General features: G+C 54.7%; 5 protein-coding genes across 5 annotated transcripts; 1 reads left to right on the top strand and 4 right to left on the bottom strand.

Moving 5' to 3' along the window:
• Window positions 1-2,868: 2,868 nt before the first annotated feature.
• PG985_005226 (topoisomerase II-associated protein PAT1) lies at window positions 2,869-5,530 on the top strand (the record flags this gene model as incomplete). Its single annotated transcript, XM_066824995.1, has 2 exons — window positions 2,869-5,180; window positions 5,242-5,530. Coding segments are annotated over 2 exons (2,601 nt in total), but the record flags the coding sequence as incomplete, so codon positions are not given.
• Window positions 5,531-6,269: 739 nt separating this feature from the next.
• On the bottom strand, window positions 6,270-7,705 carry PG985_005225 (DNA-directed RNA polymerase III complex subunit Rpc37; the record flags this gene model as incomplete). Its single annotated transcript, XM_066824994.1, has 2 exons — window positions 6,270-7,006; window positions 7,099-7,705. The coding sequence occupies 2 exons, from the start codon at window positions 7,703-7,705 to the stop codon at window positions 6,270-6,272; spliced, it is 1,344 nt and encodes a 447-aa protein (XP_066688154.1).
• Window positions 7,706-8,949: 1,244 nt separating this feature from the next.
• On the bottom strand, window positions 8,950-10,365 carry PG985_005224 (uncharacterized protein; the record flags this gene model as incomplete). Its single annotated transcript, XM_066824993.1, has 5 exons — window positions 8,950-9,079; window positions 9,146-9,528; window positions 9,595-10,167; window positions 10,227-10,250; window positions 10,318-10,365. 5 exons carry the CDS (start codon window positions 10,363-10,365, stop codon window positions 8,950-8,952), a joined length of 1,158 nt encoding a protein of 385 aa, XP_066688153.1.
• A 1,815-nt stretch (window positions 10,366-12,180) lies between these two features.
• On the bottom strand, window positions 12,181-15,564 carry PG985_005223 (uncharacterized protein; the record flags this gene model as incomplete). Its single annotated transcript, XM_066824992.1, has 4 exons — window positions 12,181-12,424; window positions 12,485-14,478; window positions 14,543-15,031; window positions 15,103-15,564. The coding sequence occupies 4 exons, from the start codon at window positions 15,562-15,564 to the stop codon at window positions 12,181-12,183; spliced, it is 3,189 nt and encodes a 1,062-aa protein (XP_066688152.1).
• Window positions 15,565-16,795: 1,231 nt separating this feature from the next.
• On the bottom strand, window positions 16,796-21,218 carry PG985_005222 (mono-functional DNA-alkylating methyl methanesulfonate N-term-domain-containing protein; the record flags this gene model as incomplete). Its single annotated transcript, XM_066824991.1, has 6 exons — window positions 16,796-18,648; window positions 18,707-19,040; window positions 19,082-19,576; window positions 19,638-20,471; window positions 20,498-20,767; window positions 20,988-21,218. 6 exons carry the CDS (start codon window positions 21,216-21,218, stop codon window positions 16,796-16,798), a joined length of 4,017 nt encoding a protein of 1,338 aa, XP_066688151.1.
• Window positions 21,219-21,607: the final 389 nt, after the last annotated feature.

Raw genomic sequence — 21,607 nt, 5'->3', positions numbered from 1 at the left:
GTACTATGCGTGCATGCATTCGGGCCAGAACCTCCTCGTTATCTTTTTTTCTCCCTCTAATACGGCACTACTCGGCTCCATACACAACGGCATGTGTGCCATACTCCAGCTTTTCAGCTGGTATTCATGGCAGGTGTAACCTGAATAGGACATCGGCCCCCTGAATGTTTGATGAGACACAGACTATGCAAACCGGTGTCAAAGTGACAGGGCAAGGATAACTGGACTGAATCGGCGTCGCTCAGAGGAGACAAAAGGGGGTACATACCGTCCAGCAAACAGACAGCGATGGGAGCCCCAAACACGTCGGCATGCGCGAGGCGCTGAAGAACAGCAATGCCAGAAACAGTGCTAGCCATGCGCAATGCTGGGAGCAACCAAACTTACAGCGCTGAGTGCAATGCCGCTAACCCGCCGCACCCTGCTGTACCTGGATCCCTGCTGTGGACCCTGCTACGTGGCCTTGGCTTTCCGTACTCAGTACCTGGAGGCGGCCTATGGAAACTTTTGCTTCGGAGAAGGTAGATGCTGGTGAAAATCAATGGACGTACATATGCGCTGCATGTCTCTGACATTTGACAATGGATGCGTTGCAATATCATACCATGTACATACCAACATCTGCAGGCCATTTAACCGCAGGCTGCCTGGCATCTTACAGTCGTTGTAGATTACCAGTAGCCAGGGCTTCGCTAAGATGATAAGGCGAAGATCCTGACCACCGGCATCACATTCATGGAACGAATTAGGCATACCTATGATGACCCATCCAGAATGCCAATTGGCAGTCTAAAGAACACTTGCTTTTGACTGGTAGACCTTAACTCCTAAAATGTCGTATTCAACTAATCTGTTACTAATACTCGAGCAGTAACACGAGGTTTTCCCAGGGACCAGTAAGAAGAATGGTACCTGCCAAGCTGCCAGCCCGGGTAAAGCGGACGTCTCCACGATCAAGCGCTGTCGATCTCGTCTTCAAATACCAACATACGACATGACAGAAGACATGATACAGAACCCAGACGTTCTCTCATGTGATGTATGTACTGACTGTATGTTAACATGTTGTATGTGCTTCAAGGATATTTGGTTTGCACATTTCTTGATGGGAAAAAGATGATAACCCCGAGAAAATAAACTTGCACTTGAATAAGCCCTACAACCAACGGATTGGGCCTTGAACGCCGCGTCATGGGCAACGTTATCGCAACGCGGCCATTGTGAGGTTATTTGCATAGACGTACTCAGGCCTGAATCCATAAGCTGAAGGCCAGGCTTCAAGTACAAAATATCTTCAAAGCTTAATTGATAATTGACATCGAGTACGACCAGGGGCAACACCAGGCATGCTTCACAGCCCATGAACTTGCAACCACCAGCCGTACCAATGTGATTACACCGGGACTTGTATACACCCAAGCTTTGTGGCATGGTAAACCAACACTGGCCACGTTCAGTGTGTTCCAGGGAGCAAAATCGCTTTACAGCCAATGACATTATATCGTTGGTGTAGTAGTATCCCTATCAAGTACTCGCTCACTGAAAAGATCATTCCTATGGGCGGGCCATGGCTGCTTGTGGTGACATGGTGGTTGCATGATTGTCTGCGCCTTGCATTATACAGAAAAAGTTATAAATCAAGACACATGGGCGTGGAACTTCTCTTGTGATTGACAATGATTCACAGCAGTTTTGAACCCCACGTTCTGGATGGATATCAATGAATATCGGAATGTACGCTGTTGGTGGGATTATGTGGTGGTGGATCGCTCGAGAGCCGTTGCACATCAAACATCGAGTCCATGCCCACGGACTTGGGGCGGGAGTGGAATAAGTATGACGCCGAGACTAGGTGCTCGCTACCCGGCTGGACCTAAGAAGCTTGGGCAAGCTAACCCAAGTTGGCTGGCCGGTGCAGCACGAAAGACAGAGAGGCAGCTTTTGTGCAGTGTGCTGCTAGGTTTAGGTGGTTCTGGACCTCAGGCCCAGGAAATCAATCATCATCATCAACCGTGCGCAGATCAAGCACGCGCCCTGGTTCCTGACGACCACCAACACCTCTTCATTCTCCCTCAACTACCAACCCAATCTGCTGTCATCGACTTAGCCTGAGCCACAGCGCCTCTTACTTTGGTTCTGGTGTGTAGAAGAGTCTATCTCCGAAGATAGACGGACTGCCCTCCAAGTTGCGCGCTGTCGGACTGCGACAGGTTGGATTATCGTCGATATTCATACTTCACATATCGTCGCATCATGATCCAGCACCCCGACAACCTCCCAATACAATATATTCTTAGTCTATTCTAGCTGTGAGTGCCATCTCTTACTTATCCTTACCCAAACCTGTATCCTTCTCTCTCTTTTGGTCGCCGAGGATCGCCGTGCTTTGTAACGAGCAAATGCGCCTTCCCACCACGACTGCTGTCCACAATCCCGGGCAAACTTGCCCCACGTTGAGCAGCACACTCGCACTCCGCTCCTCCCACCAAGCTCCCACCACCACTACATCACATACAACATTCGGCGATCAGGGTCCATGACGACCTAGGCTGCTGTCACTCCTCATAGGTTCTTGCAAGCTTCGTCAAGACAAGACGCAGTTGTTTGGGCCTGGCATTGGGAGTTTCCTCTGGGCGTACATCCCATATCGGCGATATTCTCCGCATCACACATTTTTCCTTCGGGAGAAACCCAGATGGTCGCCGTACCCAAACCTTACTTCATATTGCCGATATCTTCTACATCTTTCTCTTCCTTTTCTGAAAAGACCTAGTCTGCGTGGCCCTGTACTAAAACTTGCCTCCAGATCTTGGTATTCCATTTTCTCTTGCCATATTGCCTGCGGGGCAATCTTTTGTTGCGACCTAGCTCTTGAGCGCCGCCATTATGGCTGGTCATAACACTTCGGCACCTGGCTTCAGCCAGTCGTACGATCCGTTTGCCGATCTCTCCAAATTCGATAACGACCTCGAAGCGCTGAACTACGAGGATACCTATGACGGCTTGGGCGACCAGCTCGACGAGACGGATGACGCTTTCAACGATGACACCTTCGGCGATGGAGGCAATGTGGGTAGTTCGCAAGGAGGCGTAGGCAAGGACTTTGATTTCTTCGGCGCGACTGCCAAGGTTTCAAACGCCTTTGAGGAGGAGCAGATGCGATTCCAACGTCACCAGCCCGCGCCCAAGTTCCCCGTTGCTCCTCAGCATCAGCAGCACGATCCCTACATGGGCTATGGCTCAAACGCCTATAGCCAGCCAAAGCCTGTTCGAAGTGGCTACGAAAAGTATCGCGACGCTGAGCCGACTGCCGATCTCCAGATCGATGCTTCTATCTGGGGCACCGCACCTAAGAAGGCAGCAACGCCTGCAGCAGCTGCTGGCCATCTCCCGCCACAGCTGCATCAGCAGCAACAGCAGCAGCAGCAGCCCGCCAGCCGCAAGGTCATGAGTCTGGAAGAAGTTGAGGCCGCCATGCGTGCCCAAGTGGCTACCAGCAAGACGCCTGTTCCCAGCTCCCCTTACATGCAGCCGCCTCCTCTTGCGCAGCAGCAACAACAGCCCCAGTACCCCGGTCAGGAGCACCTTGACTACCGATTCCAGCAGCAGGGTGGTATGCCTGGGCAACCCTTTTTACAGCCTCACGATGCCCGCTTTGGCTCTCCTGCCGAGACTCACCAAGCACAGCTTCAAGGTGCTGGCGGACCTCACGGCCACCCTGTGACTATCCTGCAGCGGCCTACGTCCAAGCATGTACCCAATGTGCCTAGTCCCCTGTCTCACCAGCACCAGCAGTACCCGCAGCCGCAGCAACCACCGCAGTCGCAGCCTCAGCCGCCGCCTGGTATGCCGGCTCCCACTCAGATTCTGCAGAACCCCGCCCGCATGTCTGGAGAAGCTCCGCGTATGGGAGGTCAAGGCCAAGCTCACCGACAGCAGAACTCGTATGGTCGCGGTCAGCCTGGGGGCCAGCCGGTCATTACTCACCCTGGTCAGCTGTCTGGATTGTCGGACAACGAGAAGGCCGCATTCCTTGAGGCTGAGGCCCGGCGCGCCAAGCGTAATCACAAGATCTTTGTCCTTAGCAAGGATAACGGTCTGATGACTCCCCATGACAAGAACTTCATTACGAGAATCCAACTGCAGCAGCTGGTGTCGGCTACGGGCGACCCCGGCGAGTACGGCACCGACGCGTCTCTGGCCGAGGATTTCTACTACCAAGTCCACAGCTCTCTGCGCGCAGGACGACCCAACCCCAACCAGCCGCTCAACAACTTCGCCCAGACCTACCTGTTCCAGACTGGTAACCGTCATGGCAATATGAGACGCGGCCGCGGCCCCGAGAACCACATGCAGAGGATGGAGCAACAGGTCCAGCGCGCAGTCGAGGCTGCTAAGAACAAGCCCAAGAACAAGCAGCTTGTCATTGAAGGCAGTCTTGGCAAGATCTCTTTCAGCAACGCAAAGACGCCCAAGCCATTGCTCAACATCAAGCGCACCGATAGCGGTAATGATGCTCACCGACCCGGTAGTGCCCATCGCGCCCATAGCTCAAACATTGCCGACCGTAAGGTGACGCTCCGAGCCATCGAGGAAGTCTACTCGACTCTGATGAAGATGGAGGACCACGAGCGTACTATCCCGCAGCCTTCCAACGGCGAGAAAGACCAGGCGACCAAAGAGTGGGAGGAGACTGCCGAGAAGCTGAACACCCGTCTTTGGGATGCCCTCAAGGTCCACGACCCGGTTGGCGGCGCCGTCATGCACCCCTTCATTACGTTCCTGTCTTACCCCAAGGGTAAGAAGGCCATCCCGCGGGTTTTCCGCCAGCTTAACCACACCCAGCGCACCACCATCCTGACTATGATCGTTGTCCACCTGGACCAGCTCGATGTAGTCCAGGGTGCGCAGGTTCAGACTGGTGAACCCATCAATATGTCGGCCGCGATGCGCGAGAGCATTGATACCTTCTCGATGGCGGTCATGCCCGCCCTGTTCAACCTGTTGAATGATACTGAAATCCATATCGTCACTGGCATACTGGGCATTATTACCCAGCAAATCAACATCAACACCATTGCACGAACCCGCATTGGTATTTCTGTATTGACCATGATCTTGAGCCGTGCCGAGATCATCAAGGAGAACGGCCTCGCAAACGAGACATCTTGGCACCAGTGGTGAGTACCAAATCGAATGAGCAAAATGATACGAGAATAAATTGCTAACAATATTATCTAGGGTCGCCGAATTCAACAACTTCTTTAACCACCTGGAGCCTACCCTTCCTCACATCTTCCCCGGAACCGTTACCTCTGGAGAAGACGTCTACGTGTGGCAGTTCCTCGCGGCCATTGGTATCGGTGCCAGCCCCGATGAGCAGCAGCGCCTCGTCATTGCCGTCAAGGACCGTGTCATGGACACGGTGGCGTTGTCCAAGACGTTGCCATCAGAGATGGCTAAGCAGCGACTCGATAACGTCAACTTGTTTATGCGATCCATTGGTCTCGATGTCGAGCTTTTGAAGTAAATCATGGGTGGTACAATCGACCACCACAGCAGCGACGGGCTTCCCCCTCGGGTTGGACTGCGGAAGCTTATGCTTAATGAGTTGGCTATGTTGCATCCCGATAGTGATGCATGTGTTAGCCACTACGATACGTCTGGGATGGAGGTGGCATGTCACAAGCGATGTGCCCACGAGACGCATGGCTCTGATCTCCCCGGAGATCCAGCGAAATATTGACGACATTATTCCTTATACAGCTTGGAACCGGGGGTAAACTCACCACGGGCCCATCCAGTGCCATTGGCGCAGTCTTGACCGAGGCAGGCATGCAGCCGAGTCCCCGGTCAAGCGAAATCTTGCCGCTTTCGGTCGGATCTTGCCTATCTTATAGTAGGAAAGGTTTCGACCCAGAGGCCGCGAGATCATCCAATTACATCTTGTTAGATTAGAGTCACGTTATTATAGCACTTCTTTCAGGGGAAACAAAAAACCATAGTAAAGAAGACAAAACTGCAAAATTCATGAATATATTTGATAGCGAAACAAGTCGCTCAAGCAAGCCTCCTCCTCGGGGCTAAAAATCCTTTATCTTGCCTCCGTGAAGAGAACGCCTGTAGGATGCTACAAGAGAAAAACGCCGGGCCAATGCATACTTAATTAACTGCCACTTCGGATACCACCCGCCTCCTATTACTTTGTTATAGGATCATACCAATCATACCAACTGACATTCCCTGTTTTTCTTTTTCCTTTTTGTCATTTATTTCTTCCCGCCCCTTTTCGCAGCAGCCATCACCGACGCCGCAGTCGGAGCCTTGCCCCTTCCCCTGGCGGCGGCCGTTGACGGGGCAGCTGCCGGACCCGCGGCTCCTCTGGCAGCGGGCGCCCTTCGCACGCCGGCCGTGGACGGCTCGGCGTCCTCTTCCTTCTTGAGCACGAGGGCCTCCTCCTCGGCCTTGATCCCGGGCAGCACGGTCGAGCCGTAGCCCTCGAGCACGCCGATGCGGTCCTTGCCCGCCACGGCGTGCAGGAAGTCGTCCTCGCCCCACTTGACGCCCAGCTGGAGCTTCTGCTGCGCGGCCTCGGCGGCGGCGGCGTTCTCGGTCGCCTTGCCCTTCCCCTTGGCGTCCCCCTTCTTGGTCTCGTCGTCCTTGATATCTTCGTCCTCGAGCGCGGGCGCGTAGTGTAGCGTCTTGTTGTAGAGCTCCCAGGCGGCGTCGTCCTCCTCGCCGACGTACTTGAGCTTCTGCCAGCCCTCCATCTGCACGTTGCGCAGGCGGTCCGTCATGGTCTCGGTCGACGTCTCCTCGCCGCTCGTGTTCTTGATGGTCATCTGGATGGCCTTGGGCGCCTGCGCGGCGGCGGGGGCGGCGGCCTCCTTGGCGCCCGCGCGCTCGCGCGCCTGCTGCAGCGCTTTTTGCTCCGTGTCGGCGTCGAGGTGGTGGAGCTGGGGGCGCAGCTGGATCTCGGAGGTAGCGGGGGTGAGGTGGAGGTTGTCTGGTTTAATCGCATGCCAGGTTAGTTCAATTGCTCTCGGTCTTGCCATGAATCGGTGACACCGTATATGTATGTATAGTCTTGCTACTCACCTCCCTTGAAGACGCCCACCAACCACCGGCAGTCGTTCTTGGCGTTCCGGCCGTCGCCGTCGGTAATCATGCCGCCGAGGGTCTGCGTGCGCAGGACCTGGTCGCGGCGCACGGCCTCGCCCCAGTCGTAGATGTCGCGGTCCTCCTCGCGACGGCGGCCGCCGCGCGGGGCGGGCACACCGACGCCGAAACCACCCGCGAGGCCGTGGCTGCCGCCGCTCTTGGCGCCCATGGAGCGCGTCAGGGTCTGGCCCCAGCGCATGCCCTTGTCCTTGTCGTAGCTGGCGGCCGAGTAGTCGAGGGCGACGTCGACCTCGATCATGCCCTGGACGGGCTTGACGCGGACCTCGTGCAGGGAGCTGTAGGCCTCGCGCAAGGGCCCTTGCTTGTTGGGGTGCTGCAGGATCAGCAGCTTGCGCGTCGACTCGGGCGGCGGGTTCATGTACACGTTGTACGAGGCCACGATGGGGTCCGGGTCGTTGGGGTCGAAGGGCGGCTCTTCCTTGGTCGCAGCATCATTGTCGTCTTGGGGCTTGCCTGCAGCGTCGGCGATGGCGGCGCCGGTGGGCTCGACCTCGACGGGCGGGGTGTCGTCGTCAATGTCCATGGTGGCCGGGGAGCTGGTTTGTGAGAACAAAGAAAGAAAAGGAAGAGAAAGACGGCTAATCTTAAGGAGAGTGGTCCGAATGATGCATCCGAATCATTCAATACCTGACTCTTCTGAGGGGTGTCGCGGCGGAAGCTACAATTCTGAAAATTTAGTGGGGCCTTGGAGCTTATCGGTCACATCGCCAACGTGGGGTTTATCATTCCCGTCTTGACTTACACGCAGTTGTTGGCAGCAGAATCATGGCATTTCTCATCTGATCTTAAACAAGCAGTTTAAAGGTTGCGTTATTGCGGGAAGCATATCCCCGGCTTCGTTCCCTATTCTCGCACTCACATATTCTAGGAAGGCCTTTGGGCATTTAGTCTATTGAGACGATGCATACATGTATTCTAGGCAGGAACGATGCATCGTCAGGGGTGGGTGGGCCTTCTCCCAGGCAGAAAGGCATGATGGCGCCACGCCTGGCAATCTACTCACAAAGGCGGCAGAGCTGTGCCGCAAATTGCCAATGCTGGTTCATGACGGGCAGCTTTTCCCCTCAAGAGTTTCAATTGTATGATATATAAATGGCCTCCAATGCCTCGTGAGAAACGTACCTTACCTGCACGTTCTTCCAACCAAACTGCAAAGCAAGTCAGAGAGACACCATGGATATTCTCGATAGCATCCCACTCAAGCAAAAGGCCAGGCTTCACAGGGTGGCCGACCTCCTACTAGTCATCTACAAGACTCTAGTCGAAATGCGATACCTGGAACCCAGCCAGGTCGAGGTCGGGCCCCACGACGTCAGCGAGCTCATGTCCCTGTACGAGTCGCTCGGCCTGGCCCCCGCCGTCATCTATCTCTACAGCATCCTCCCCTATGTCTGCCCGCGTGATCGAGAGCACTTCTTCCAGGGCGGCGAGTTCGCCGACTTCCGAGACAAGGAGCAAGTCAAACAGGGACGTGATCCGTTGCATGATGGTCCCGAAGGCGATGATTACAACGCCGACAACGGCCCCTACATGCGCCCCTGGTACACTGCCCTGTCCAATTGTGGCGACGGCAACAGTGTCATTATCTACGACACCAGGACGGACAAGATATGTATCGTAGGCCAGAGCGGCAACTTCTGCGACGATCCCAACATCGAAGCCAGGAACCGCGAGGTGGCGTCGGATGACGAGGATGAGGATGGTGACGACGAGGGGATTGATGCAGACGATGACGAGGCGGGTGTTGAAAATGCAAACAACGATGGGTCAGATGGCCAAGGTGGAGACGAAGAAGAAGAAGAAGGCTACTACGACGACCACGATGCCGACAGTGGTGTCTCGGATCTGGAAGAAGACGCCGACGATGAAGACTACTATGATGACGACGAGGTTGACACTGGGGTGGTAGAAGAGGACGGCACGATAGCCCAAATTGATGCACGGTCTGCTGCCGCCGTCTTACGCGACATCAACCGCTGGTACCGCCAACACGAGACCCCGTTCTTGGGCCGGGGAGGAGGCGGAGCCTGGCTCGACACAGACGAAGACGAAGACCACGACCCACCGTTGGCGGCGCTGTACAAACAACACGGCTGGCCCGACGACTTCGACGGCGACGCGTTCGAGGTGGCCCTGGAGCGCCGCCACGCCTCGGCGCGCGTCAAATCCAAAGCCAAAGACCTCAAGACCAAAGCGGAACAGGCCAAGTGCGAACTGGAGCGCATCAACGAGAACTTGGAGCGACGCCGAGCCCGCCTTGCGTCGGCAAAAACGCCCAGCGAGAAATGGGAGGCGCGTTGGTTCCTTTCTTGCGCCGAGGCGGGGCGGGAGGACTGGGTCCGCCAGCTGAAGGAGAAAGAGGAGATGTGCGAGAGGGAGCTACCCGGGGGCCAGTGGCGGAGGACGGCGGACCTGCCGCTGCTGGAATACGAGACGCTCCGGGGAGACATTGAATATAGAGTGTCGAGCCAGAAGTGGCGAAAGAAAGAGGAATGGGAAGACGAATGGGATGAACTGATGAACCAACCAGACGGCGATGGCCAAGGCGAAGGCGAGCCTCCACGCAAAAAGATGAGACGAGGCGATCTCAACTCGCTCCCTCCCAGATTCAGGCGAGCCGCGCTCGTCCAGCGGGCCATGGAAGCCTCGCGCGCCGACGCCGTGCGCTTGTGCGGCGCGGACCGCGTGGCCGAGTCGGACGATCCTGCGACAGCCCGCGCGAAAGCCGAAAAGGAGGTCCAGGACAGCTACAAGGTCCCCGCGTCGATCGAGAAGGAGCTGGAGCTCTTGCGGCGATGCGCGGCCGACCTCCCGGCCGGAGAGGAGGCGGCGGCGGCGGCAAGGGAGATAGCGGAAGCTGCCATCGCGCGGCAAGAGGAGCGGCTGGACGACCGCAGGGCCTGGGTCGGCCGCGTAGAGAAATGCTTCGCCGAGAATTTCGGGACAGATGGAAAATGAATTGACGTGATGGGGACTTCGAAGGCTCTAGAGCTGTTTCCTTTCATCTGTACTTCTAATCTGTAGTTTCAACTCTTCCTAGCTACCTTTAGGCCATGTTCCTCACCTATCTACATGTAGTTATGCCATAATGCTAATAAATCAATAATACGAATTGATGAGCCCAAATACACACACAGTGATAGTCAGGTCTGTAAGCCAACTCTTCTGTTTAAGAGTACTCATCTAGACTGATAATTACCTCCTCAGCGATCCGGAACTGCAGTGATGTATGACAGAACATGACAATCAAGCTACTCCAATGAATTCCGCCCAGACAGAAGGTGTCGCTAGAGCAGAGTGCGCAGTATATACTCAACGTATAATTAGTGTATAATCTCTTGAAGCGACAAGACACTTGGTGTGAGGAGGTGAAGCGAAGTAAGTACGCCATGCTCAGCGTTGATGTGCAATAGCAGTGGTGGGTACAACCTAGATGTGGGCTCTTGTGTGGGTACTATAGACTACTATAAAGGCAAGTCTCTCAACAGTAACAGGGGATGTGGTCTAGTGGTATGACGTTTCCTTAGCATGGCGAGCAACCATCTGGTTGATCACGTGACTACATGGAAAAGGTTCTGGGTTCGATTCCCAGCCTCTCCACTGTTTTTTGCGCTCTCCGGCGTCAATCTGACACCGGGAACGCATCCTTTTGCCATTCTTTACCTCTTTTATGTCTTTTGTCTCTGGCATGAGTATATTCAGAGGTATACTGCTTCTCTAAGCGAATGGCAGGTCTTAGTGGGGCGCCAAGTGGGGCGGCTGCTCTGCTCCTTCCTTCCTGGCGAGAACCGACTGATGGATTGTGGTTTATCCTCACCATAGGAATGCCTGCAGTTTTTTTTAGATAAGTAATACCATCTATGACCCCCCTCCCAGCTCAAGCTTCTTCCCCGTGACTTCCACATCGCAGAAGTCTTCGGCTTCCTCGCTTCGGATCTGCTGTACGGCGGACCTTGTGTCGGCGGTCCGCGGACAGCACTTCTTTTACGATGTTGTCGAAGACTGCCTTTACTCTCTCCATGTCATCCAGCCACTTGCCCAGGTAGTTAGTTATTGTCGGGGTGGGGATCTCCCCATCGCAGGTATGATTGCTCGTTCATGGTTCCTTCTACAGAGTGGTGCGACTTAGATCGTCAGTGTAGTCCGCCGGCATAGTATGATTCGTGCCTGGAGGAAAAGAATACGTCTGCGTGACTCACTTTAGGTAATAGAGCAGTGCGCTGGTTAGATGTGTTATGGAATCATGTGGTGTGGGTAGCCGTCGATAGGACGGAGTGATGTGATAGAAGGTGCTGGCTTTGACCGGGGCGCCGGGCTAGCTGGCGAGGGGAGTAGTCAAGGACGGGAGGGTGCTGGCGTCAATGAGGGCAAGGGGACAAGGGATAGCTGCCGGCGGGACTGACATATACAACTGTGCCCCTCGCTACAATGCAAGCGCCGCAGTGTTGCTCGTCTTATATACTGAAGATATTGCTCATATCATGCGAATAGAAGCATAAACCATCCCTCGCAGCGTTAGATGTGGCAGCTCACATATCCTCGCCCGACTGACCTTGGCCACGAGCAACGCCTACCTCCAGCACAAAGCAAATCAAGACACACAAACAGGAAGCTCTTAATGGTACAGCAAGAGAGACGAATTTTCTAGACCTATAAATCAAATGGTACAGCCGAACGCCGAGATAAAGGAAACGATGAATCTCTGTCGGGAGGGAACAAACACTCCCGCCTACCCCCCTGGGATTCATTACCTCATTACCGGGACCTCGAGGCAGTAAGGGGAGAAAAATAAATACAAAGTACGATGCAGCTTTTTCGTCATTCCGTCATGCCTTTCTAAAAACAGTGTCTCGTACAATACACGTTTCTCGAATTCTTTTTGGTCCATCCTCGACTGGCTCTCACTCTCCAAGCCATACACTCACTCTCTTTCTACCCAGTTGAGCAAATTGCCAAGTTTCGTTTTGAGGCTAAGCTTGTTTTGAGATACCCACCCGCTTACAGGTCGAAGTAGGGCTTCAGCTTGATAATCAGCTGCCAGTCATCGTTCGTCATGTCCTTGCGGTAGAACTGCTTGAGGGTGTCGATACTGGCACGAGAAATCAGACTGTAAAGGGTGTCGTCCTCCTCGAGCTGGCGACCGTAGGTAGGCTGCGAGTTGCCCATTTCGATCTTGACGGCTACCGAAGGCTGGCCCTTCTTACACACCGGGATCTGCTTGTGCTCTCTTTCGATACTCGTCCTAAATCACGTAACGTCAGTTCTTGCAATTACAAATGGTTGGTGGTGGCGGATGACTTACACTCTGCCGATGCCAACAACTTCCTTCTGCCCAGCAGAGTTGGTCTTAACTGCGGCGATAGGGGTGTTGATCCGGAGACTTCCCTCGATCACATCAACACCGACGACGATAGGGTTGGTCTTGTTGAACACGGCAACGGGCTTGAGCACGCAAGGGAAGACAGCCAACATCTTGGACTCTTCCTTCTTCTTGGCAAGCTGCTCCTCCATGTGCTTAGTGAAGTTGTCGAACAGATGGTAGATAATGTCAGCCGTGAAAATCTTGATGCCATTGTCGTCGGCATAGGCCGAGGCTTCTTTGTCGACCTTGACATCGAAGCAGAGCATGACGGCGTAGTCGGGCGACTTCTCCAACATGGTACCACACTGCATGACATCACGCTTGTACACGGGGCCAATGCCGACGTTGGCGACGGGGATCTTCATGTCCTTCAGGAAATCAAGCAGCGCTTCCAGGGAACCCAGAGTCGACGCTTGCACCGTAACACCGCGCCCAGACTTCTCGACTCGGCTGAAGAGCTTGTTGAGATCACCCTCGACCTCATCGGCCAGATCATCCTCGTCGTCATCGGGGCCGACGACCAACAGTCGAGAACCGGCAATGGCTCCCTCGAGACCGGGGGCGCTGATCTTGACACCCATGGCGGCCTTGACTTCCTTGTTGTGGACGTATGCCGACTTGACGCGCAGTTCCTTAAGGGGCGCCGGGGTCAAAAGGGCTCGGATGTTTGTTACGATGGCACCCTCGGTACCACAGACCACTATCCTGTCACTCTCGCGCAGAACACCGTTGGAGAGAATCACATCGATGGTCATACCGAAACCTTCGATGGCCTTGACTTCGAGGACGGTGGCCTGAACCTCGGACAGGTACATCAGAGAGCCAACCATGCGCTCCTGCGTCAGCTGGAGAATGAGCTTCAGCATATCGGGGATACCCTCTCCGGTGTGAGCCGACGTGGGGATCAAGGAGACGAACTTCGCCATCGACTTGTTCTCGTAGAAGAGCTCGGCGTTGAAACCCTGCTCGGCGAAGGCGACCTTGGTCTGGTCGAGACGGTTCTTGAACTCGTTCTGTACGCCCTTGTTCTGAAGCGCCAGACTCTCCTGGAAGCCGTTGTTATCGACCTTCTTCCAGCCGTACAGACGATCAATCTTGTTCAGCGCCACGACGAATGGTGTCTTGCGGTCACGCAGCAGCTTCATGGACTCGAGAGTCTGAGGCTCGAGACCGTGCATGATATCGACAACCAGGATGGCAATGTTACAGAGCGATGAACCACGGGATCGGAGGTTGGAGAAGGACTCGTGACCAGGGGTATCGATGACCAGCAGACCGGGGACCTTGAATTCGAAGGATCCGTCGCGGTTGACGACCTGTGTCTTTTGCTTGATGGCATCGACGGGGAAGTAGGTGGCACCAATCTGTTGAGTGATACCACCGGCTTCGCCTTCCTGGACATTGGTCTGTCGGATCTTGTCCAGCAGCTTTGTCTTACCGGTATCGACGTGTCCCAGAATACAGCAAATGGGAGATCGGAGGTTGTCTTTCGAACGTGCGGCCATGGCGGCTTGGTGGGCCTTCTCTCGCCTCTCGGCAGCCTCCTTCTTCCGCTGAGCTTCGGCTGCTTGTGCGGCGGTCTGCTCCTCGTCCTCGGACGAATCCTCCTCTGACTCGGACTCGGACTCGGATTCGGAGTCGGAATCCTCTGGCTTCGGTCTTGAAGGGAGCTCCTTCTTGTCTTGGTCCTTCTCGCCCTTTGCGCCTTCTTCGTCAGAGTCGGCATCCCAGCTATCCTTGACATCCTCGTCCGAAGCGGCAGCGGCCTCCCAGTCGTCTTCCAAGTCGCTATCTTGTTTCGCGGCGGCAGCTTTGGCGGCGGCCTCGGCCTCGGCCTTCTCTTTGGCGGCCTTCTCCTCGGCTTCCTTGGCTGCGGCCTCAGCCTGTTGGCGGGCACGCTCAGCAGCTTCGGCCAGGGCCTTCTCCTCGTCAACCTGTGTCAGAGTGTTAGCGGTGCGACAGGACAAACCCTATGGTGCGTTTTCCTCGAGAGCATACCTTCTTGCCGCGCTTTCGGTTGTCGGCTGCCTTCTTCTTCTTCTCGGCTGCCTCTGCGTCTTGCGGGCCCACCTTGATACCGGCAGCAAGCATCTGCTGCAGCTTGCGCTCGTTGCGGGCCTTCTCCTCCTTCTGTGCCTTGGTCATGAACTTGCCCTCCTTCTTCAGCTGCTCGATCCTCTCCTTCTCCTTTTGCTTCTTGCGGGCCCGCTCCTCTTCCTTTCGCTTTTCTTCCTCGGCGTCCTTCTTCTCCTCCTCCTCGATGCGACGCTTCTCCTCAGCGGCCAGTCTCTCGGCCTCCTCGCGTTGCCTCTTCAGGTCCTCCTGCTGTTTCTGGAGAGCAGCCAGGTGCGGCGGGAGCTTCTTGCCCTTCTTGCCGGCGGCGGGCGCAGCGGCTTCCGGCTCGGGAGCAGCAGCCTTCTTCTCCTCTGCGGCGGGCTTCGCAGCCTCGGCCTTGGGGGCGGGAGCAGTCTTCTTCTTCAACGCAGCCTGGGTTCGAGAATGTGTGAGTTGATAGAGCGTTCAGCCTGCAGAAAGAGACATGCGGAGCTTCGTCTTACCTGTTCCTTCTTTCGCTGCTTCTCTCGCTCCTTCTTCAGCTTCTCCTTCTCGGCCTTTGTGAGCATGCGACCATCCTCGCCCACGTCGTCGGCGTTAGCTGCGGCCTTGGCGGGCTGCTGCTTGCCGCCCTTTCCGCCCTTGCCCTTCTTCTCGGGGAGGGCGAATTCGTCGTCGGCCGTCGCCTCGATGGGGGCCTTGGCGGTCAGATCCTCGATGGGCTCGCTGGGCTTGTTGGCGTCCGGGTCGACAAAGTCTTCCGACAGGCCCTTCTTCTTGCGCTTCTCGCGGTTCTTGCGCATCATGGCCATCAGACCGGTGGGGGCCTCCTCCTCTTCTCCGGCGGCGTCGGCGTCGCCTTCAGCCGGGGGTGCGGCATCGCCGTTGGCGGGGGCGATGGACTCGCCGAGCTCGTTCTCCCAGTCGTCGGCGGCCTTGCCCTTCTTTCCCTTCTTGGGCGGCATCTTGAGCAGGGCTGGTTGATGATGTGAGAACCGGATCCAAATTCAAGTCAGGAAGCCAACCAGTCGGTGAAAGGATGGGGTTGGGCGACAAACTCGAGTGGCTCAAGATATGTCAAGTGGTAATAGGAAGGCAAGAAAACTAGCTAGCTAGGACCCGATCTGGATTCTTCTTTGGTCGAGAGAGGTCTCGATGTGAAGTGGGAAATGTGGGGGCGACGGAGGTTCAAAGGCCTGCCTACGTACTTTGCGGTAGGTACATTTACGTGCCTAGAACCGCAAACCTCAGGTATTTGTACAGCTTGTGTATGCTGCCACAGGGACTCAAAGAATTGAGGTTAACCCCGAAACGTACCTTGGGACCAAAAAACTTGAATGTCACAAGCGCTGGATGTGTCAGAGTGGCAAGGTATGTATGTACTTATATATGAAACTCTATAACTACATATTTCATGAGATACTGGGTATTCCATTCTCTAAAATTTCATATTGTCCTCGACCAAAAGCAAAACCCATCAATGGCCACGGGACAGCATCCTTACTACTACATCAAATGTATCCCACCTGCAAATATGTCGTGGTGGCATGGCGGGGTAGCCAGGTAGCAGCCAAAGATAAAAAGCACTGCGCTGATTAGCCCCTCGGTAACACACCTTTGGCATTTTCCAAATTTGTGGGAGACTGGCCTGTGCGTCCTGACGCCTCGAAAGCCCTCCCTCTCACCTCTCTCCCCGGCGGCAAGGACAAGAATAGATCGACGAGCGCTTGCGTTGAACTGAGTTCCTTATGCATATAGCCGCCACGCGCAAAATCGAGTTGGGCATTGTTTCTCCCACTTGCATAACTTGGGGCAGGTTGGCCATTGGGATGTCATTAATTATATCCTACATTCAAGTTGACAGCCACCAACTCTGCAGCATGAGAGCAGCTCACATCAGTCGACAAGACGCACTCGTCTTCCACTCAGCTCGATTGGTTCCCTTCCACTAGAACTTGAGGAGGTAAACACCGAGCTTGGAACCAAAGGTAGTTGGCCACTCATTGGGATTGATTCTACTTATTTTATCTCGAGTCATAATAAACTCGAGTTTGACTTCATACCACCCAGACTAGGTATACTCGTCAAAAGCCAGCCAAGTATTGACATTGGTACCTGGAGGCTATTAGACCACCCAAACTCGGGAAATCCAGTCGTGATGTACCCTGCTCTATTCCCCCCCTCCTGCCTCCCCGCCTAAAAGACGGGAGACAGGTAATACCGTAAAACTGCATACCCAAGCTCGAAATACCGCTTACTGCTTGTCGACTCCGTGAAACTCTCAACATGTCGGCCCTGGTCCAACGCCGTTAGAAGCTCCCTGAACCGATAGTAATGCCCGGGGTCTGCCATCAACTCCTCGAGGGCATGCCTGTCATAACAGCGTTGTAAGATATCGCCGTCTACATGCTTCTCTTTGACGGAGCCGTTTTGAGGCTCTGGGTTCAATCCGTCAATGTCTGCCATCGCGTCCGCGTCCCAGAAGAACGGGCAGATCATCAGCGACTGCAACGCGAGGTTGTGAATAAACCTGAGGAGTCGCCATGCGTCGCTGCCGAGAAGGACGAAATGATGCATGGACCCGTCGATAGCAAGACCAATGATATCAGCATCATCTGGACTGCTACGAATGCGGTCGTATTGCAAGGTACGCCTATACGACTGCCACTGTGGCCTGGATCGGCATCGCCCGAAACGCCTAATCGTGGTTGGAAGCTCGGCCAGAAACACAGACCAGAGAGTGCGTGTGTGTGGAGGTTGCCACAAACCCCAAAGCCCGCAATAGGCGTCGGATAGTAATGTTACTTGCGGCACACTGGCCGCCTGTGAGGCATCGCCAGCCTCCATGCAGTGCAAGCCAAGTTTGGCCTTGTCGTCACTGTAGAGACGGATCATGTTGCCGTCTTGTGGGTCACTCTTGTAGTCAAGCACCTCGAGGGATTCCCTTGAGGTAACCACATGAAGTTTTCCATCCACCACCTCCATCCACTGAGCTGGGGAACCCAACTCATGCACTTTGGCCGTCTTCAGCTTTCTGTCCACCATGTCTATGATCTCATAATGAACCTCCGTGCCGGCGCAGAGAAATACGCCGTGCGGGTCGGTTGTAACCGAGTGCATCGGTGCGCCATATGCTTTAGATCTCCACTTTGTCCAGAATCGGATTCTGCGCGGAGGGCCTTGGTGACTTTCACTAGTCCCGGATTCCTCCTCTATGGTGACCACCTCAGCGCTGATGACCAACAGCCGCCCATAGTCCTGGGATGAGGAGCTTGTGGCTAGCACGATGTAGTCCCACTCCCTGCCATCTCGCTGGTATCTCCAGCTCGCAATGGAGCGGACACATATGTCTTCATCTCCAAGCCCCGAGATATAGTCGGTCTCCTCCATAGTACTGTTAACGGGCATCGAAAGGTCTTCCCCTGTGTCCGCGTCGATGAAGAGCAGCGAGTGTCGATTGTCATCGAACTCATCAGCTACAACGACCAAGAGAGCGTTAAGTCTTTGGGAATGGAGCACTTTAACTGGCTTCCGACCTAGTTTGAAATGCCGCATAACCGGTTTCGGCTGTAGCTCAAGCTCGGCAATATAGATCACTGTCCCAGACACCATGACGACAGGTACACAGCCAGGTCTTGTGGTAAGATTCTGTGGTAACCTGGCTACCGTGTCGATGGAAGGAGTCGCCATTGCTGTGTCGCCACTTTTGGTAGGTATCACACGCAATTTCTCCTCAAACTCGGGTTCGGGGTTGTGCGAGAAGTCCCGCAGAACCGTGAGCTCCGAGTTGCAGCAGACGAATAACGACGGCGGTTCGCCATCGTTGCCAAGGCTCGAAACTCCGGCTGCGGATACCCCGAATTTATCATGGTGTATGGTAGCATTCTGTAGATCGCCAGGGCCAAGAACCACTGTGAATACATCGCCACTCCGCGTGCCTAGGACCAAGCTGGTGGAGTCAGTCTGCTCCAGGGCAGTCTCTATGCTAGTCACGGCCTCTATTCTCGATGGTCCGCGCCTGTCAGGGTCCGAGATATCTGCCTGCCATGCTTTTGGGACAAGTTAGTTGCGTTTATTGGTAGACACTGCAAAATTGTCATAACTTACAGGGAAGTAGAGCAAGCTCGATCGGAGATTGCGAGGCCTGCAGTGTTCCTTCTACGGGGTGAAGTGCGAGTGCTGGTCCATCAGGGCGCCATACACCTGCTACCAAGACCGTAGAGCTGGTAATAGAGGTCAAAATTAGGCATGTGACCTCTCCGTCTATGCTCAGCAAGGGACCTTGCGAAACGTTCAAACCGTCCACCGTCAGCGTCTTCACGCTGAACTGGGAGCCAGCGTTGAGGGCGAGGCCCACGGTTTGATTTTTGATGGCGGCGTGTGCAATGGAAGCATCAAGAAGGTCCTCGGCAAACTCATGGACTAGGTGACGTGTACTAGTCTCTCATTAGCACAGGTTGGTATATTAATAGGGGTAAGTACGCACTTATCATCGTCTGTTACTATTGTAAGCGCGCCGGTTGTTACTTGGATTGTGATGTCATCGGACGCCAAACAGGCCAATGTACTCGAAGAAAGGTCATAGGGGACCGATTGTTGTATCATAAGCTCAGCCTGCCCAAAGTCGTCTGATATGAATAGAAGGTCGCTTTTGTTCGGCGATGAGAGTAAGAGGTGAAGCCCTCCATGTCTTAGGTAGTCCGGTAGGGGGACTGGCCAGCAATGCTTCACGGGGATCTCAAAGTCCATCTCTAGCCCGATGCTAGCCTCGAGGCCATGGCGGAACTCTGTAATTGACCCCGATTTTCCCCGTCCGGAGCAGGCAAATATCCTATCCTGTTGGTATGGCATTGGGGTATCGGTATTTCCTCGCCGCTTCGATTTCGTGTTGGTGCTTGATTTTGTTGTGGCCAGGTCGACAGTTGGTGACCAGTTCGGAATCGTACCGATCTGCCTCGGTCGTTCCCTAGCTTCGATCTGCACAGAAAGGTCAGCAAATGTCAGCTTTGAACCGCTGCGTTAGGGTGGAAAGCCATACATTCCAAATCGCGCCGGATCCCGAGTCACCCCCGGTTACGAGGACATCCGCTAGGGAATCCCAGACACACCCAAAAGCCGTATCGATATTACAGTCCACTGAACCCATCACAGTGCTTGTTTGCAGCTCCGAGTCGAAGCCTATCTCCAAGAACGTAATGATGCCGTCTTCCCGGGCCAGATATATGACATCGCCGTTCTTTAAAAATGCCGGTAGCCGATAGGGTCGTGTCCATGCTGTCCAGAGGGGTTGGGAATTTCCAAAGTGGTATTCACTTTCTTCATGTTCTCCCAGGGTGAACGGTTCAAACTGGGGCGGGCCATGCGGCAAGCCGTGAAGAACAGCGCTGTGTTGCTCGGTTATAATCATGAAACTGCTTCTTACAGTGAGCGGGACAATTAAGAGCGGGAGCTGCCATTGCGGCGCCAGGTGGTAGCCTTTCTTCTCTTCTCTGAGGACCGTCTTGAGATCTTCGCCAAGTTCCCAATCATACACCGTAACTCGCCCCAGTTGCTCACGTATAATGATCATCATCAATATGATGTGATAGTCGTTCTCAGGGGCTGGGTACAGGAATTCCAGTTTATGTATCACGCCGTTTATCGCTCGGGATCTGAAGGACTTGATTGGATTCAGGTGATGTCTTTGAGCATGTCGGGCCTGCAGGGTATCCATGGACTCCAGCTCGTATACTATAAAGTTGCTTTGGGCACAACCAAGGGTGAGGTATCGGGAGCTGGGGTCGACAGCCATATGGTAGCCAGGGTGCACTAGGCTTTTGTCTGGCATCTCGTGACACGACTGTACAAACTCCAGACCTCCATCGCTGCCTTCCTTGAGGTAGAGAAACACCAATGCACCACGTTCCAGCACGAGAGCCAGGAACTGCGGGGGAGCGCGCCGGGTGGTGTGTGAGCAGTGCCAGGGGCATTTGAGGGATCAAGCATGTCCACATCGTCGTCCTCCGTTTTGATGCGTGGGTTGTTGTCGCCGTCGTTGTAGCCCCTGAAATAGTTGGGATGTTGTCCAATCACGCGAGCATTGCGAATTCGCGAGCCAAAATCCGCCTTCCGGGTAACATTATGAAGCTGGCTGTCTGGTCCCAGCTCGCGTATCTGGATGAAGTTGTCCTATGTCCTGTCAGCATGATTTAACCTGGGAAGTCGAGGTATGCGGGAAAAGAAAACGGGATCCCCCCAACACGGAGCAAAAACAAGCAGCCGAAGAAAAACAAGACCCGCTCCTCGGGCAAGACTGAGGACCCGAGGATGCCCGGATGTTAATCTCTAGCATAAAGCACGCCTTCCACAGCAGCGGCCACGTGGGGTAAAGGTTTGGAAAAACACCCACCCCTATAAAAGCAACGTCGTGGTTGCGGGACGACCTGAGATGGACGGGAAGGACCCAGCGAATAACCGGACTATCGATGATGGTTCTCGTGAGAATGCCGTAGTTGGGTGGTTCCGCAGGCCGTGGCTTTGTCTTGGATTTTGCCGCCGTCGTTCCCTTAAAGAGCTCTGTGGGCTCCAGTGTTCGCGTGACCCATTGGCCGCCCTCGAAAACGTTTGTTTGCAACGCCATTGCTTGTCACGTCAGGCTTCATCGAGCAAGAAATGCCCGGAGTGGAAGACAGCTGAGGTGACGTCCGCAGTAAATATGGGAGGAAATGATAATGGAGCGGGCTGCAGTAGCACAGAAGCTGACACGGCAGCAACTCAAAGTGCCTTGGGCCTGCACAGCATAGACGATCGCCTGCCACAGATATGCTGCAATGTAGGCCGCACTGTTTTTTGTAGGATGGCAATCTGGTACTTCCCAGGGGGAGAGAGGCTGAAGGCAAGACTATATCAGCATCTCACAAGGCCCCCTGACGATTGTGGCTTGTAGAAATCACCCGAGTTGGAGGAGTAGACCTGGTAGTTGGGTACACATAAGGGGGGCCCTGTTTAGAGACATGGAAAGCCGGTAAT

This window comes from Apiospora marii (genome assembly GCF_038362585.1).
Source record: "Apiospora marii strain CBS 49790 chromosome Unknown utg000003l_segment0_segment0, whole genome shotgun sequence".
Lineage (NCBI taxonomy): Eukaryota > Fungi > Ascomycota > Sordariomycetes > Amphisphaeriales > Apiosporaceae > Apiospora > Apiospora marii.
This window is presented reverse-complemented; position numbering and strand designations above follow the sequence as displayed.